The sequence below is a fragment of the Panthera onca genome, chromosome D4 (assembly GCF_046562875.1).
Source record: "Panthera onca isolate mPanOnc1 chromosome D4, mPanOnc1 haplotype 2, whole genome shotgun sequence".
Classification (NCBI taxonomy): domain Eukaryota; kingdom Metazoa; phylum Chordata; class Mammalia; order Carnivora; family Felidae; genus Panthera; species Panthera onca.
In genome coordinates this window covers 9,690,569-9,705,413 of record NC_138351.1, presented here as the reverse complement: position 1 = coordinate 9,705,413, position 14,845 = coordinate 9,690,569, and the positions used below count along the sequence as shown (strand labels likewise).

The following is a 14,845-nucleotide window of genomic DNA, read 5'->3' as shown; positions in this document are numbered from 1 at the left end:
TGTCTTTGAAACTGGAACCAGAGTTTGAACTGTGGTTTCACCCCTTTCTGAGTAAGTAAGGGCTGAGTGACTTAAGCCCTCTTCAAGCGGTAGGTTTCTCCTCAGGAAAATAGAGGTAATGTTACTAGGGATCTTCTTTAGATGTTCTTCCGTTTTGCTCTAAATTACCTCCATTTTCTCCATCCTCCATTCCTACAAAACCTGGGGAAGACTGCAAGTTTCTCATTCAACATTTTCCTTTAAAAATGTCCTTAAAAAATTCCTTAAAACATAGGGGTGCCTGGGTGGCTCAGTTGGTTAAGGGTCTGACTTCAGCTCAGGTCATGATCTCACTGTTGTGAGATGGAAGCCTGCATTGGGATCTGTACTGAGCATGGAATCTGCTAAAGATTCTCTCTCCCTCTCCCTCCCGCATGTACTAGTGCACCCTCCCTTCTCAAAACCAAAACAAAATAAAAACAAAAAAGCTAGTTACCATGGGATGCAGTAGAGGTCATTAGGACAATGATCCCATTCAAAGCAATAGGCCAAATAGCCTGCTGTCTATGTGATCTGTGGCAAGTAGGTTTACTCCTTTTTTCTCACTTCTAAAGTGCCTTTAATCCACCTTATTCGTCTGTTCATTCAACAAATAGCACTGTTTACTTAGTGCCAGACACTCACGATACTAAGTTGAATGACACTGATAAAGTCACTGCTCCCAAAGAATTTACATTCTGGTGGGGGCAACAAACAGAAAATAAGTAAAAACAAAATTATATGTATATATATAAAAAATCAGATAGTGGTAAGTGTTATCCACAGAATTAAAATAGGCTGAAGGGAAAGAAAATGGCTGAACACTCTTGGTGGATACCCGGGCAAAGATTCTCTGAGGAGGTGACATTTTAGAAGGGAATATAAGTAAGAATATGCCATGTGTGTGGGCAGAGGAAGAGCTAGTTTAAAGACTCCAGAGGAGGGAATAAGCTTGGAGTGGTGAGGAACCAAAGAAAGACTTGGTAGGCAAAAGCCAGAGCACCTATCTTCTATAGTCATAGAGACTTGTAGAAAATTTTAAACTGATGGTTGATCTGATCTATGGTTCAAGAAGTTTGCAGTGGCTGCTATGTGCAAGACTGAAAGCAGAAATGGCAGGTTAAAATCCATTGTAGCTGGTCAGAAAAGAATATTTTTATCTGAGGCAAGAGTCCTAGAAATGCATAGAACTGGGCAGATCCAAGGTGAATGTTGGAGTAGGATCAGTAGTGTGTAGATAAATGGCTTTTTTGAGTTGGGTGAAAGAGAAGAATCAAGGAAAATTGTCAGATTTGGGGCTGGAGCAAGCGGCTAAATGTTGGAACCATTTTCCAAAACGGGAAGAAAGAGGTGTGTAAGGGGTAGACCGTGTGTGTGAAGACAGCACAAGCCGTATAGAACTTCTGAGTCACTGCTAAGCATCTGAAAATGTTGCAAAGGCAACTAGAGTCAGGAGTCCTAGGGATACAACATAGTTAAGGATAAATGTCTGGGATTGATCAGCATAAAACTATGGGCTGGTTGGAATCCCTTAAAGAGACTTGGTAGAGAAGAGAACAGGTGAGTACAGAATCTCAAAGCAGTCTTACATCAGAGGTCAAGTTGAGTACATGGACCAAAGGAGAATGGAAAAAGTGTGATGGGGAAAGAAATGAAATCAGAAGAGTGTGGTAAGCTTCAAGAAGCAGAGAACAACCCAGTGTGAGGCCAGAAAATTAAGTATTTGAAATGCTGCATGAAGGAAATCATGTTTAAGGATCCAGCTGTATCTACAGCTACTAGTTTCTACAGCACTTAAGGGCTTGGGAAGGAGTCCTTAATAATAAGTTTGCCAAGAGGTTGAGAGAGTTCCACTGAAACTCAATAGACGGGACTTAAAATACACAAGAAGATAACTAAACACGTGGTTTTATCAGAGTCACTACAACAAGGAGATTAATGTGCTTCAAGATAAATATAATAATGAATGGATCTAAATGCAATAATTACACATTATAAGGAAATAAGGATCATATGTAAGCTGGCACCAGTCCAGAAGTCAAGTTTATCCACAGCTATCACAGAACAATTAGAGTTTTTCACTCCACAATTGACACGTTTGGGTTTGTGGCACAAATGGAACAGTAATTCATACTATCATTTGATAGCACCATTTGCATTTAGGAAATTTGTAAAGCTGATAAGGGGTAGTAAGAGAAGAGTCCTGTAGGGGCACCTGGGTGGCTCAGTGGGTTAAGCATCTGACTTCAGCTCAGGTCATGATCTCATGATTGGTGAGTTTGAGCCCCGTGTCGGGCTCTGTGCTGACAGCTCAGAGCCTGGAGCCTGCTTCAGATCCTGTGTCTCCCTCTCTCTCTGCCCCTTACCTACTGGCATTCAGTCTCTCAAAAAATAAATAAACATTAAAAAAAAGGAGAGAGAGAAGAGCCCTCTGAGGACATGGGTCAGCATGAACCAAACCCCTCTACATTAAAATGTCTCAGAAGCAAGTAGTGGGGAAAGAAAAGACAAGCAAGATGGCAGGGAAGTAGAAACCAAGTTGCAGAAATAGCAGAAGAGGTTTTAGGAACCCCCACATCTAACGTTGAATTTTAGTAAATTCAGCACAAAAAAAAATACCTCATGTGCCTGGAGACAAACCTATACGTACAGACACTTAGAAACCTCCTAATGAAAAAGACAAATCTTCATCCAGTCACGTCCAGTGCATCTGACAAGCCATGCCCAACTCCATAGAGTTTCCCATCAGCATTTACTCACTTTTTCAAATCTTGAGAGAGAGCTAAAGATTACTTGGCATGTGAAGAAAGTCTCTAACATAAAAGATGAGACATCAAAACAAAGGAGGAAGAAAGGAAACTCAAAAAAAGTTTAATAAAACTGTGTAATGACCTCAGAGAGAGAAGCTATTTATCCTTAAAAAGGTCAGGATGCTATTAAGAAAAAGAAATAAGGAGAGATTATTATTAGGATAAGAAAGAGTTCTTAGAAATTTACAGGTGAGAGCTAAAGTTATATTCATAAATATAAAATTTGTAAAAGATTTGGACAATAAGGAAATAACTCAAAACATTTTTCTAAAATATAGAGGAAACCTTGCCTCCCTCTATCTCAAAAATAATAAATATTAAAAAGTGGTGGGGGGGGGTACTTGGATGGCTTTGTCCAACTTTGGTTCAGGTCATGATCTCACAGTCTGTGAGTTCGAGCCCCAGATTGCGCTCTGTGCTGACAGCTCAGAGCCTGCTTCAGATTCTCTGTACCCTTTGTCTCTCAAAAATAATAAACCTCAAAAAAATTTGAAATACAGAGGAAACCAGGAGGCCCAACATCGTACTAACAGATCAGAAGAGAAATATTCCAAGGACATTGGAACGCCATACCCCACACTATCAAGACAGAATGCAAAAATTTTCTGAGATGTCTTCTAAAGGATGGTTCCACAAGAAAGAAGGAACGACACCCCAAAAACCTGGAATCGATGCAAGAGGGAGAGGAAGGAAATCTCCTGGACAATAGTGAGAAGAAATCCAGTGTGAGCAGTGGGCATAGGGATAAATGACAGCAAGCAATTTGGGTGAAACCACAGGACACACAGCAGAAAGAGCTTTATAAAAACTTTAGGTTGATTTATTTATTTTGAAAGAGAGCAAGAATGAGCACGAGTAGGGAAGGGGCAGAGAAAGAGGGAGAGAGAGAGAATCCCAAGTAGGCTAGCATATGGAGCTTGAACTCACAAAGTTGTGAGATCATGACCTGAGCCAAAACCAAGAGTCGGACGTTCAACTGACCGAGCCACCCAGATGCCCCTATAAAAACCTTTAAATGACCTGGTGGATTTTCTTGAGCTTGGGAGAGATGTAGGAGGCAGAGGGCCCGGGTTCAAATCCTGACTCTGGCACTTAGGATCTTCTGCTAGTCAATTACTCTCTGTGCTGTATCTTTCCCATTGATAATGTGGATTGTACTGGGCCCACCTCACTGTGTTACAGTAAAAATTACATGAGTTACTCTACTCACTGTGCTAAAAGGAGTCTGCTTTGGATTCTGTGTCTCCCTCTTGCTCTGCCCCCCTCAAAAATAAATCTTTAAAATATAAAAAATTTGGGTTTGAAATGCTATTTTCTAAAACAAAGTCATGTCAAGTAAGATATTTAAAGGCAGATGACTGATATGTAACCAAAGGGATAAATATCCCTTGGGTGCTCTGAAATTAAAGAGTATCGTCCCAAAGATGAGCCAGCAGAATGAGAGAGAAGGCATACAGGTTGCCCATGCAATGACAAAGTTTAAGTGATACCTGATTTTGTCTGATCTTTGATGTTTCATTTTTTTAAGGTTTATTTATTTTGGAGAGAGAGCATGAGAGTGTCAGCAGGGAGAGGCAGAGACAGAGGGAGACACAGGCTCCAGGCTCTGAGCTGTCAACCAAGAGCCCAATGCGGGGCTGGAACTCACAAACTGCAAGATGATGACCTAAGCTGAAGACGAACGCTTAACCCACTGAGCCACCCAGGCATCCCTCCATTTGATGCTTCAAAGCCAAGGTAAGCCCTGAGTACTCTGAGCGCAGCCCCCAGGCATCAACGTGGGCTAGTACTTTTCTACCTCAGTGACCATCTCTGGGGCTTGCCTCCCTCTCTGGCTAGGCTGGTGTGTAGTCCTCAGCCCCTACACTGTCCTTAAGGGCTGAATAAAATCACAGGACTAGCCAGCATGGAGGAAGTCACTTCATTAGGCATTTTCCTGTCTGGGGACACAGGTGTTTGGGTTTCAATGAAGGAACTGAAATTTCCACAGCTGAGCTAGAGACAGCTGCTCCAGAAACCCAGAGGGGAACCATGGAGTCTTGTGTTTTATGCTGTATCTTGGCAATACTCCTTGGTGCTGCTAATGCACCGTGGAGGCCCCGCTCCTTTGTGATGGGCCTGGAGGCAATCATCTTTCCAGCCACGTCAGGCAGAAACCAGGTGATAAAGGCACAGGGACCCCTTGCTCAAGTCACAGAAACACCCAGGCACCAACAGAGGATGAAATCCCACTCAAAATATAGATGAACTGATATTTGATGGCATGCAAGGGAAGTGAGGTTTTTCTTTCAAGAAACAAAAACAGGCACAGATAAAATTTTTTTAGACCATCTGAAATTCTGACTAAATAGCCTTGGATGTAGACTGCCCAGGGAAAGTGGTGCTTTCGATAATAACCAGGAGTGCCGAGTTTTGGATTTTAATTCATTTTAAACTTTTTCCTATTGAAATGATTCATCCCAGCTATTTTTTTGGAGAAAGAATTTTTCCTAGGCTAGAGTTATCGTAAAAAGAAAGGGGATTTGGGAACAAATATTTATGAAGTGCCCAGAATGATAAGTGGCCCACATCATCACTTTTAACCACGAAAAGGCTAACGATTGGTTGAAAACAACATCTGAAATCACAAGGCTAACAAGCAGTGGAGGTGAGATTCAAATGAAGTTCTCCTGATCTGAAATGGTGCTCTTTCCTTCACACCACGTTCCTTCTCCCAAATCCAGACACAGAGCTTTGTTTTGTCTTCTGCTTTGCCACTAACAAAGATGTTGCAATCCATCCACTCACAGAAGTCAAATAGGACAGTCCCGTAATTTCCAACCGTGAGAATGAGTGCACTTGTCTCTACTTTATCAATTAAGGTTCCTGCTGTGATGTGTTTCCCCATCTTGCCAAGCTATTTAAAAATCTCCATGATGCATTGCTTCTTATCTTGCCCAGTGAAAGTTGGCAAGCACTGTGATCCTTACTTAATAACTCAGGTTACCCAGGGAATAGCCTGGATTAGAAGCTATGATACCCGAAGCTCATGGATAAGCACTCTGAGTATCCTGTCTGGACTCGATGAATAATTCAGAGGTCTGTTTGGTGGAAATCCATTTAGGGGTCTGGCAGATTTGATGGCTTCAGAGCTGTGGCATGGGGAATGCTACTCTTGCCTCGGTGTCCTCCTGGCTCTCTGACTGCTTCTCCTTAGGGGCCAAGGTCTAATTCCCCTAGCCTTTAAAAGTTGGTATAACACAAGGTTCTGGTCCTGACCCTCTTCATTCAGCCAAAAATTATGTGAGCTCCCATTACTTGTGCATGGCAATTGCCTGTTGGCGTTCAGGTCTATTTCTGGCTCTTTTCCTGGTGTGGCCTCAGGTCTTGGGACCCAACTGGTCACCTCTCTGGGTAGCCCCCATCCTGTGGTTCTAGCTCCTTCCTTCCCCCATGGTTCCTCCAGCTCCAGGGTTGATGGTAGCTTCCAGATGCTACTGATTTGTGGGTTACCTCATTGCTCCCTGGTTGGCTTTCCAGATCTTCCATCATCTTCTGTATTAAGTCCCAACTGCTTGCAAGAGGTAGAGGACTGTTTTCTTGGTTCTGTCCTGACCCACAAAGACCACCTTCTTAGGCACATGCTACAGGAACTGAACGTGATGGGTTGGCAGGAAAGGAATTGATCACAAAAGGTACTGGAGAGATCTAAGAATCTCTGTGAGGACAAGAGAAGTAGAAGCTCGGAGGTTGCAAGGAAAAGAGCAGGGCTCAAAAATATCCAGGTAGAACCATTCAGGGAAGCCATGTTCTGTGCAGGGTGTTGTGCCTTGAGTGCCGACACTGGATGCTGGAAATGCTCATTCAGGTCGTGGTCTCTGCGACCATCTGTCAACAGAATCGATTCTGGTCTTTTCCTTCTTCATGACATAGGGAATGGAGTACATGCGTCTGATTAGCTCAGTGCAGGTCAAGTATCCATCCATTGTTGCAAGGTTATCTGACATTTTCAGTTCCCATCATGAGATGGGCTCTTTACAGGCACCAGAATTATCTAGATAGAAGATAAAGATTTGGATGCTGTGTGGACATTTTAGTTTGGGCAGACGTTTAGACAAAGATTCAAATGCAATTGGTGGAGTTGGGGGACCCTCTGAAATCATTGGTTAGGAATTGGGGGGAAGGGCATCTGGCTGCCTAGGTCAGTTAAGTGTCCAACTGTTGATTTCATACCAGGTCATGATCTCACGGTTCATGAGTTCGGGCCCCTGTATTGGGCTCTGTGCTGACAGTGTGGATCCTGCTTGGGATTCTCTCTCTCTCCCTCCCCCACTGGTGCTAGTACCTATCTCTCTCTCAAACTAAATAAACTTTAAAAAAAAGAGGGAAAACAGCCAAAGAAGGGTAAATTACTAATCAAGCTATTGCCATGGGGGTAAGTATAATTCCTCAGAGGGGGTAGGATGTGGGACAACTAGATGGGGCTTAATTCCCCATCACACCCCCAGGTGTGGCCTGAGTGGGCTTTGGCAGCTAGAGGAGACCTTCTGGCAAATAAATGCAGGGTGTGGCAGTAAAAAGTTGGGCAGGTGTGAACTGAAAAGGTGAGGGAGGGCATGGGCTGCATCTTTGCAGCCAAGGTCAGCTAGGAACTGCTGAGCATTGAACATACAACAGCAGACAAGAGAGAAAGAAGCATTCCTGCCTTCCCTAAGCTGGTGCTCTTGAGATGCAGACAGGTGAACAGGCAAGGGTGGGGGGCACAGCAATAATACAGCAGCCTCAGAAGCTAGGGCTGGACCTCTGGCCTGTAAGACCCATGAGGATGGGGACAGCACCCTACTCATTTTTGAATCCCAATTGCCTGGAATGCTATCTATTCAATATATGTTTTCTGGCTCAATAATGAACGGCTGGGCACAGCTCTGGGATGTTACATTCATTGTTTCGGTCTCTCACTCTAACCCAACAAGGTAGGTGTGTCACCATTTACAGGGAAGAAAGTTAAGGAACTCATAATTATTCCTGTCTCAGCTTTGAGGTAACGACACCAAACAGTTTGCCTGTCCAGCATGCCCCATTTCCAAGCCTGGGCTCTCCCTATCAGAGAACTGACCTTCTGGGTTGCAAATGGTAACTCTTTGTTGTATATTCCCAGAAGCAGAGTTCTTTGGGAACAGAAACTATGTCTGTTTTGTTGAACACTGTATGCTCAGCATCTGGGCTAGTGCTGACACATGGATGATTTTCTGAATGCCTTGGATAAATGAATAAGGCTCAGTGGTGGTAACTTCACTGGTTACAAATCTAAGAGGTGGTAGACCTGAGGCCCAAACTGGGTACTTTGCTGAGCATTACACAACTTACCTGTATGCCACAGATATGTGGCCACTAGAAAATTTACGTTGGCTTGAAGACTGCTGTTTTAAGGTCAGAATAATGGGACAGGAAGTGTTTGAGGGATGACCAAGCACAACTCTAGGCCTAAAGGGTGGAGAAGGTTCTTCAAGAACGAGGCCCTATTTCCAAAGCTGTGGCTGGACTGGACAACCTTTAAAATTCCCCACAGATTTACATTCTAAGGTTTTTAACTTAATATCTAGCTAAAAGTCAAAGTGTTTGCTCCAGCACTAAGAACTAATTGACCTTATTAGCTTACTAAATCAAAATAATTTTAAAATATTGGAAATAAAAGACCCTGTGGAACAGTCATCTCAAACTTTGCACTGTCGGATATACAAAGAGCCACATTCAAAATGGAGGGGAACTGGAAGATCTCTTCTGCCTTATTTATCATGTTCTTATTCTCTTCTTTTTGCAAAATCAACTAGCATGGAATTAATAACTAGTACCAGGGGGAGGGAATAGGAGGTGACAGATGAACAGGAAATGCAGACAGAATTTACGATGCACACATCCTGATTTTAGCTAGAATGTGTTCCCCCAAGAAAGTCCACGAATTGAAAAAAAAATGTTAATTAAATATAAAATCTTCAAGCAGTATTATTCAAAAACCTACATATTGTTGTCCCCAGGAGATTGTTGGGCAGAACTGAAAGACAGTGGGAACAACAAAGAGAGGTTTCACATAAATTACGATTTTGAGCAGGTAAAGACACATTTTAAGTTTCTTTGAAGCATGTAAAATATTTGCATTGGTTTATTAAAAAATTATTCACCTGGGGTGCCCGGGTGGCTCAGTCAGTTAAGCGTCCAACTTTGGCTCAGGTCATGATCTCACTGTTGGTGAGTTCAAGCCCTGTGTTGGGCTCTGTGCTGATGGTGCAGACCCTTGAACCTCCTTCGGATCCTGTGTCTCCCTCTCTCTGTCCCCAGCTCACTCTCTCCAAAGGAAATAAACATTAAAAAAAAAAAAAGCAAAATAAAATTTCACATCATGCAAGTGCTGTGATAGTGTGAACTTTTCTGGTAAACACTGAAGTAGGATCTAATGTCTACTTTAGCTATTATCTTCTGGGAAAAAAAAAAAAATTAGGGCTGTGCCCCATCAGCTTTTAAATGAAAATATATACATGCAGCCAATCAGATTAATAGTTACTCGGTCATCCCTTTGACTGGATCACTGATTCAGAAATTCAGATGTGAACATTAGGGTGTATTTCATATGGTTCTCACCACTTAAATATGTTCCAGGACAGTCCTGCCAGAGTACCCACCGACAGGGTTAAAATGACAACCAAAAGCAAAACCCCCTTGTCCACAGAGTCAACATTTCACGACTCCCTCAAGGATCTCAAAACATATTCCAAGATACAGGAAAAAGACACTGAGCATATTTATATGCCTAATCAAGAGAAGGTATGAAAGAGAAATTATGGGGCCCTGATACTCTGTTGACCCTTCTTGTGAGCCCTCATTAATCCCAGAGCCAGATGCATCCTCAGAATCTATCTAAACACATTTCTTGAAAAGGCCACTCTGGACAATTAGGAACAGAACTTTAGAATTCTTTGCTTCCATCACTTAGGGCTGAATATTTCCAGCCATGGGTATCTCCCCTAGCTATTGTACCCTGGCTGCCCTGAGCTAATCACCTCTGCTTGAGTGTGCCAAGCAAGTTCAAGCATTTGTGCCTTTGTTTATTCCGTTCCCTCTACCTGGAAGTATCTTTTATCTACTCTTCTACCTGTGGAAATCTTATTTATTCTTTGTGGCTCTACACAACAATTGCCATTTTTGTGAGGCATGCCCCATTGGTGACTTCTAACCAAAAACAATATAATTGTTTATTTTAGGAACTCCAGCTGAAAGGGCCTGAAGAATGTAAAAAAAAAAAAAACACAAAAACTTGTAGCCAATAATGATAACCATCATCATATAGAACATTTATATATAAAAGAAATATTTCAGCCCAAACACAAAGCTAAAGAGGGAAACAGTGATTTGTGAACTGGAATTCTTTTCCCCCATTTCTTTCTCAAAGCTATAGCCTCTACTATAAAGTGAGTCAATATATAAAAGTTTAGTGGAAACCTGAGTTCCTACTCTAAAATGTTTACCAAGGATAGAAATTGAATCATAATACTATTTTGTCCTGAGCCATAGTAACTTCTATCAAGGCAAAACCCTCCTCACAAAAATTATTTTAGGAGTTAGCAAATATTCTAGTTCAATCCGTCCCAGGCTGGGCTGGTACCCAGAATCATAAGGGGAATTTTCAAGATTCATATGGGCCTGTGAAACAGCATCTTTGGGGAGTGAGCCCCAAGATCCCCCTAGGTGAACTGAAGAACCACCAGGCTATCTTCACTGATCATTTTTATAATTAACTGTCTGAGCTGGGGATATTAGCAATGTTCCTCACAAGTATATGTCAAGGAACAGAAATATCTGGACACACAATATTTGAATTCCATTGAAGCAGGGACAGTATTGGCTGTCAGTACACTCATTTTGCTCATTTGGCATTGTAGTTACAGGAGAAAAGGGACTGCTAAAAATGTCAACAAATTTCTGCAAAGCAAAATACTGACTTGTCTTAGCTGAAATACCTCATGGTTGTCTTCAGCTTAAACAAGAAAAGATTGGGGACAAAACTTTGTTAAAATTCCATTTGATTTATCCAGCCATGAACCATTTTGTTTTAAATGTGAATTGCCAAAAGAGCTTAGTTTTTGAGACCTCTATTACACAATGACCTCATCTTCTTATATTAGGAAAGAACTTGGATTGGTTCAGAAGTATAAAATTATAATAATAGTGTCTTTAAAAATTAGAATCCCTGAAGGTCTAATACACCACTGGTTTGGGGCTACCAATTCATACCATAAATTAAGATTCCAATTGAGCAGACTGCATTAACTGGATGTTTTCTGACAATTCTCTAAGTGCTACTCTATGGGCAATCCATACATATCTGGTAATTACCTGTTAGTCTCCTGTTAATATGTTCTATTTATGCATGCCCCAGTGGGGAACCAAGGGACACTGAGGATACAAATGAATGAACCAACTCCAACCCTAGTAAGTAGATAATAGGAAGAATGCATTGGACCCTCAAGCACTACATGAAGTTCTACACAGCCTTATCCATCGTGTGGCTGGCAAGCATAAAGACACTTATATGCACTGAAGAATCTCCTAGCTGTGCTCTTTGAGAAAGCTTAGAAACAAAAATTAAAATACAGAGCCCAACCAAGCAAAGGTAGACTTCCACCATCCCTGTCATGAGTTCATCTGTCTTTTTTTTTTTTTTTGCTTAAGCTATATTTGACAGTTCACAGGGAATTTAAAACTCATGGCTGTGCTAGGCATGGGAAATACAACATGAAAATTTGTTGGGTTTCCCAGCTAAGCACTGACAGCTTACACCGTGCCTTATTTTTGGCGTGAAGAAGTTGCAATGCTCACGTGCAGCTGGGCAGCTGAGAGAATCTGGCTCACTTTTCACATTTTTTCTGCAGCTACAGCTGGTACAGATGACATGGAAAAGGTGAGAATTTCTTGGAGCAGGTTGTCTTTTCCAAAAGTGGCCACATTAATATTCCAGTCCCACACCTTCCTGCAGAACCTGCATAGAGACAGAAGTACAATCTAATTTTCCTCTCCTTGGACCTGGGTGATGCTTTGTGACCCACCCCCACCGCGGACAAGAATATGGAGAAGTGATGGTGTAGGGTTTCTAAGGTTAGGTCATAGAAGCTGATAATAGCTTCCACCTGGCTCTGTTTTGGGACACTTACCTTGGAGAGACAAATGACCCCATTGAACTGCAGTCCCAGCCAACAGCCAGCATCCCCTGCCAACACAGGCATGCCCCTTCAGAGATTCTACTCAGAGCCTTCCAGTCACCCCACCTGATGCCAAAGAGAAGAGACATAATGTGGCCACCATGCCCCACCAAAATTGCAAACCTGTGAGCAAAATAAATATCATCAGTAGCATAAGTGACTGTTTTGGGGTGACTTGGTCTGCAGCAAATTGAATGCTTATCTTCTGTGAATAGTTTAAGTCACTTCTCACCAGGAAAACAATTCAACAGCCATTTATCAAGGATTCACATATTGTGATATGGGACTTGGAATAACAGTCTTATATCCACGATGTGGTCACATCTGGCCAGCATCATGTGAAAGCCATGCTTGGTCACTTGGGCACTGTAAATTCTTTCTTTAAAGGTTATAAAATACATACTTCTAAAAATGCACATCTTACAGATTTTAAGTAAAAAATAAAAAGGAATGTCCCTCATCTTTCAGACCCTTCTCCACACACTCCCCTGAGCACATCTTAGACTCTTCCCCTGTAGGTCGTGAGCTTCTTTTTATTATGTTGTCAAAGCAAGCCTAATGATGATCAAGATAGGAACATGATGATGGTGGCCAGTTTCTATGTGCCAGGCACTGCAGAACTTGGGGAGCTTGAAATTGGTTATGGTGGGAGTATCTAGAGCACAGGCATTGCAAAATATGAAACATCAGAGCTTTTGGTTCAAAAAAACCAGTTGTTAAATTTATCATCAGGGACCATGTTTCTCTCTGCTAATTAATACATCTCCAGCACCTAGGACAGTGTCCAGCACATGGAAGGCTCTCAATATGTGTTTGCTGACTGAATGAATGAATGTTCTAAGTGCAGGCTCAGACAACATTCCTGCTGATGCACTTCTAAAATGAACGTGACCTACCAGTTTCATGAATGAACATGCTTCTAAAATGCAACTTCTGATTATTCATTGTTTTGAGGCATTTCCCTATTTGGATAATTGGATTACTCTCTCTGTGGGTCAACAGAGCCAGGGACGTAGCTGAAGCGTGCAATTCACAGGGACACACAGTGCCCCAATAGTCAACTTGTCATGGCAAAAATTAATTCAAACTCCCTAACCAAAAAGTATCATCCTTTTCATCTCTTTTACCAGCTTTTGTCATACTCAAATGTTTTTTTTTGGGAGTGATCTAGTCAAGAAAAAAAAATTAAAAAGAACATATACAGAAGTACACGTGCACTGTGGGTATATGTGCATGTGCACATGTAGCATGTAGACCTTTTGGGATGGGTCTACATACATATTAAAGATCTTCTTTAAACAGAAATGGTGGGACGATTGGTGAGAGATGGGGAAGAATGTGTGAATAATGAAATATAAAAGCGAGAGCAATCCAGGCCTTGTCTGTCAGAGGAAGGAAATCAGATCTGCAAAATGGTTGCCTCCAAAATTAACTACTCAGATAAACAGAAGCAACATATGCACTTTAGGCATAAAAGACCCAAGGCAATGTGGGAATGATCAGGTGGGGACAAAGGCTTTCCCCAAGAGCAAAACCATGGACATTATTTAACCATCATGATCTGCTCCAGGTCTCGGGTCACTGACAATAATTATGACTTGTAGAATGACAGACGTCTACATGGCGCTTCCCCAAATTCCATCTCTGCTTAAAATGCAAATGCTTTCCAAAGCAGATTTATATTTTCAATTAACCTTCTTGTCGGTTCCAAGAAAATCTTTGGGGGCAGGCTGGACATGAAGGATAGTGGTATCGGTACTGGTTTACTCACCAATTACTCTTCAACGCCGATGCGTGCCAGTGATGGGCTAACCAATGGACATCTCCTTGAATTCTTTTTTTCCTTCCTTTTTAAAAAAATTCCAGGAAATATTAGGAATCTCAGTTCTGTTTCTATGAAAAAAACTAAGGGTATTATAAAAAATGTTGTAGCTTTGGTGAGTCATACATCACTACTGGAAAGCAGATATTCTGTGATTCCTTGCTTTTGAGTCCTATCGATAATTTCCACCACTGAAAACACAGCCATCTTGTAGCATTTCCAAAAGAAAGGACTCTGGAAAAATTCACACAAGTCAGGAGAAATCTTTATATTCCCCCTGTAGAAATCAAAGAGAATGGAATTAAGGGAATGTCTAAGAACATTTCTTGCATGACAAAGCCTTTTCAGATTAGCAAAATAAATTAACTTACCAAGAAATCTTAAATGAAAGAGTAGAAAAATCAAAGCAGGGCACAATGCATGAGTCCAAGGATGAGTCAATATTAGAAAAACCTATTAGTATAATTCACTCAATTACAAGTCAAAAGAGAAAAAAAAACTTCTCCTCCTCCTTTTCCCCTTGCCTTCCCAAATAGTTCAGCCCAAAAACTATTAGCTGAGTCCCAGAAGAAGTGGGAGTGTGTTGGAAAGTGAGTGGTGTGAGGCAAGTGTGCACAGGGGAAGGACAGCGGTGATGAATAGACGATTGGTTTTACCCAAGGGTTTGATCACACAGGTAACTATCTTAAGGATATAAGAAGGCAGGTTTTTTTTACTTCCAGGGAAGGGACTTGTAAACATGGAAAGGGAGAAAACTACAATCTACCTATGCAACTGGATTGGAGTAAATCTATCATGCTGAACTCAGAGTTTTCTATGGATGGATGGATGGATGGATGGATGGACAGAAGGATGGATGGACAAATGAGAAAATACACAGACATACACGTACACATAAGCATACATGTATTCTCTAGCTCTGTTCACTAAGAGGGGCTTACAAGCAGTGACACCCAAAGAGTAGT

At 41.7% G+C, this 14,845-nt stretch overlaps 1 protein-coding gene across 14 annotated transcripts in view; it reads right to left on the bottom strand.

The window, feature by feature from the left end:
* Window positions 1-14,845, bottom strand: part of LOC132663666 (uncharacterized) — a 72,414-nt gene that overhangs the window by 24,741 nt on the left and 32,828 nt on the right. For 8 of the 14 annotated variants that reach the window (XR_013551495.1, XR_013551497.2, XR_013551498.2 and 5 more), the window contains 4 exons: window positions 13,830-13,905; window positions 12,011-12,124; window positions 11,679-11,838; window positions 8,987-9,151 (listed from right to left, as the gene is read on the bottom strand). Coding sequence is in view for 1 of the 14 variants with exons in the window: in XM_078436056.2 (XP_078292182.1) it covers window positions 11,715-11,838; window positions 12,011-12,124; window positions 13,830-13,905 (314 nt within the window). In the remaining 13 variants the exon portion in view is untranslated. Of the gene's footprint in view, window positions 1-4,733; window positions 6,862-8,986; window positions 9,152-11,678; window positions 11,839-12,010; window positions 12,125-13,829; window positions 13,906-14,845 lie in introns of those variants that run through there. The other 6 variants (XR_013551504.2, XR_013551505.2, XR_013551493.2 and 3 more) reach the window with 5 other exon arrangements.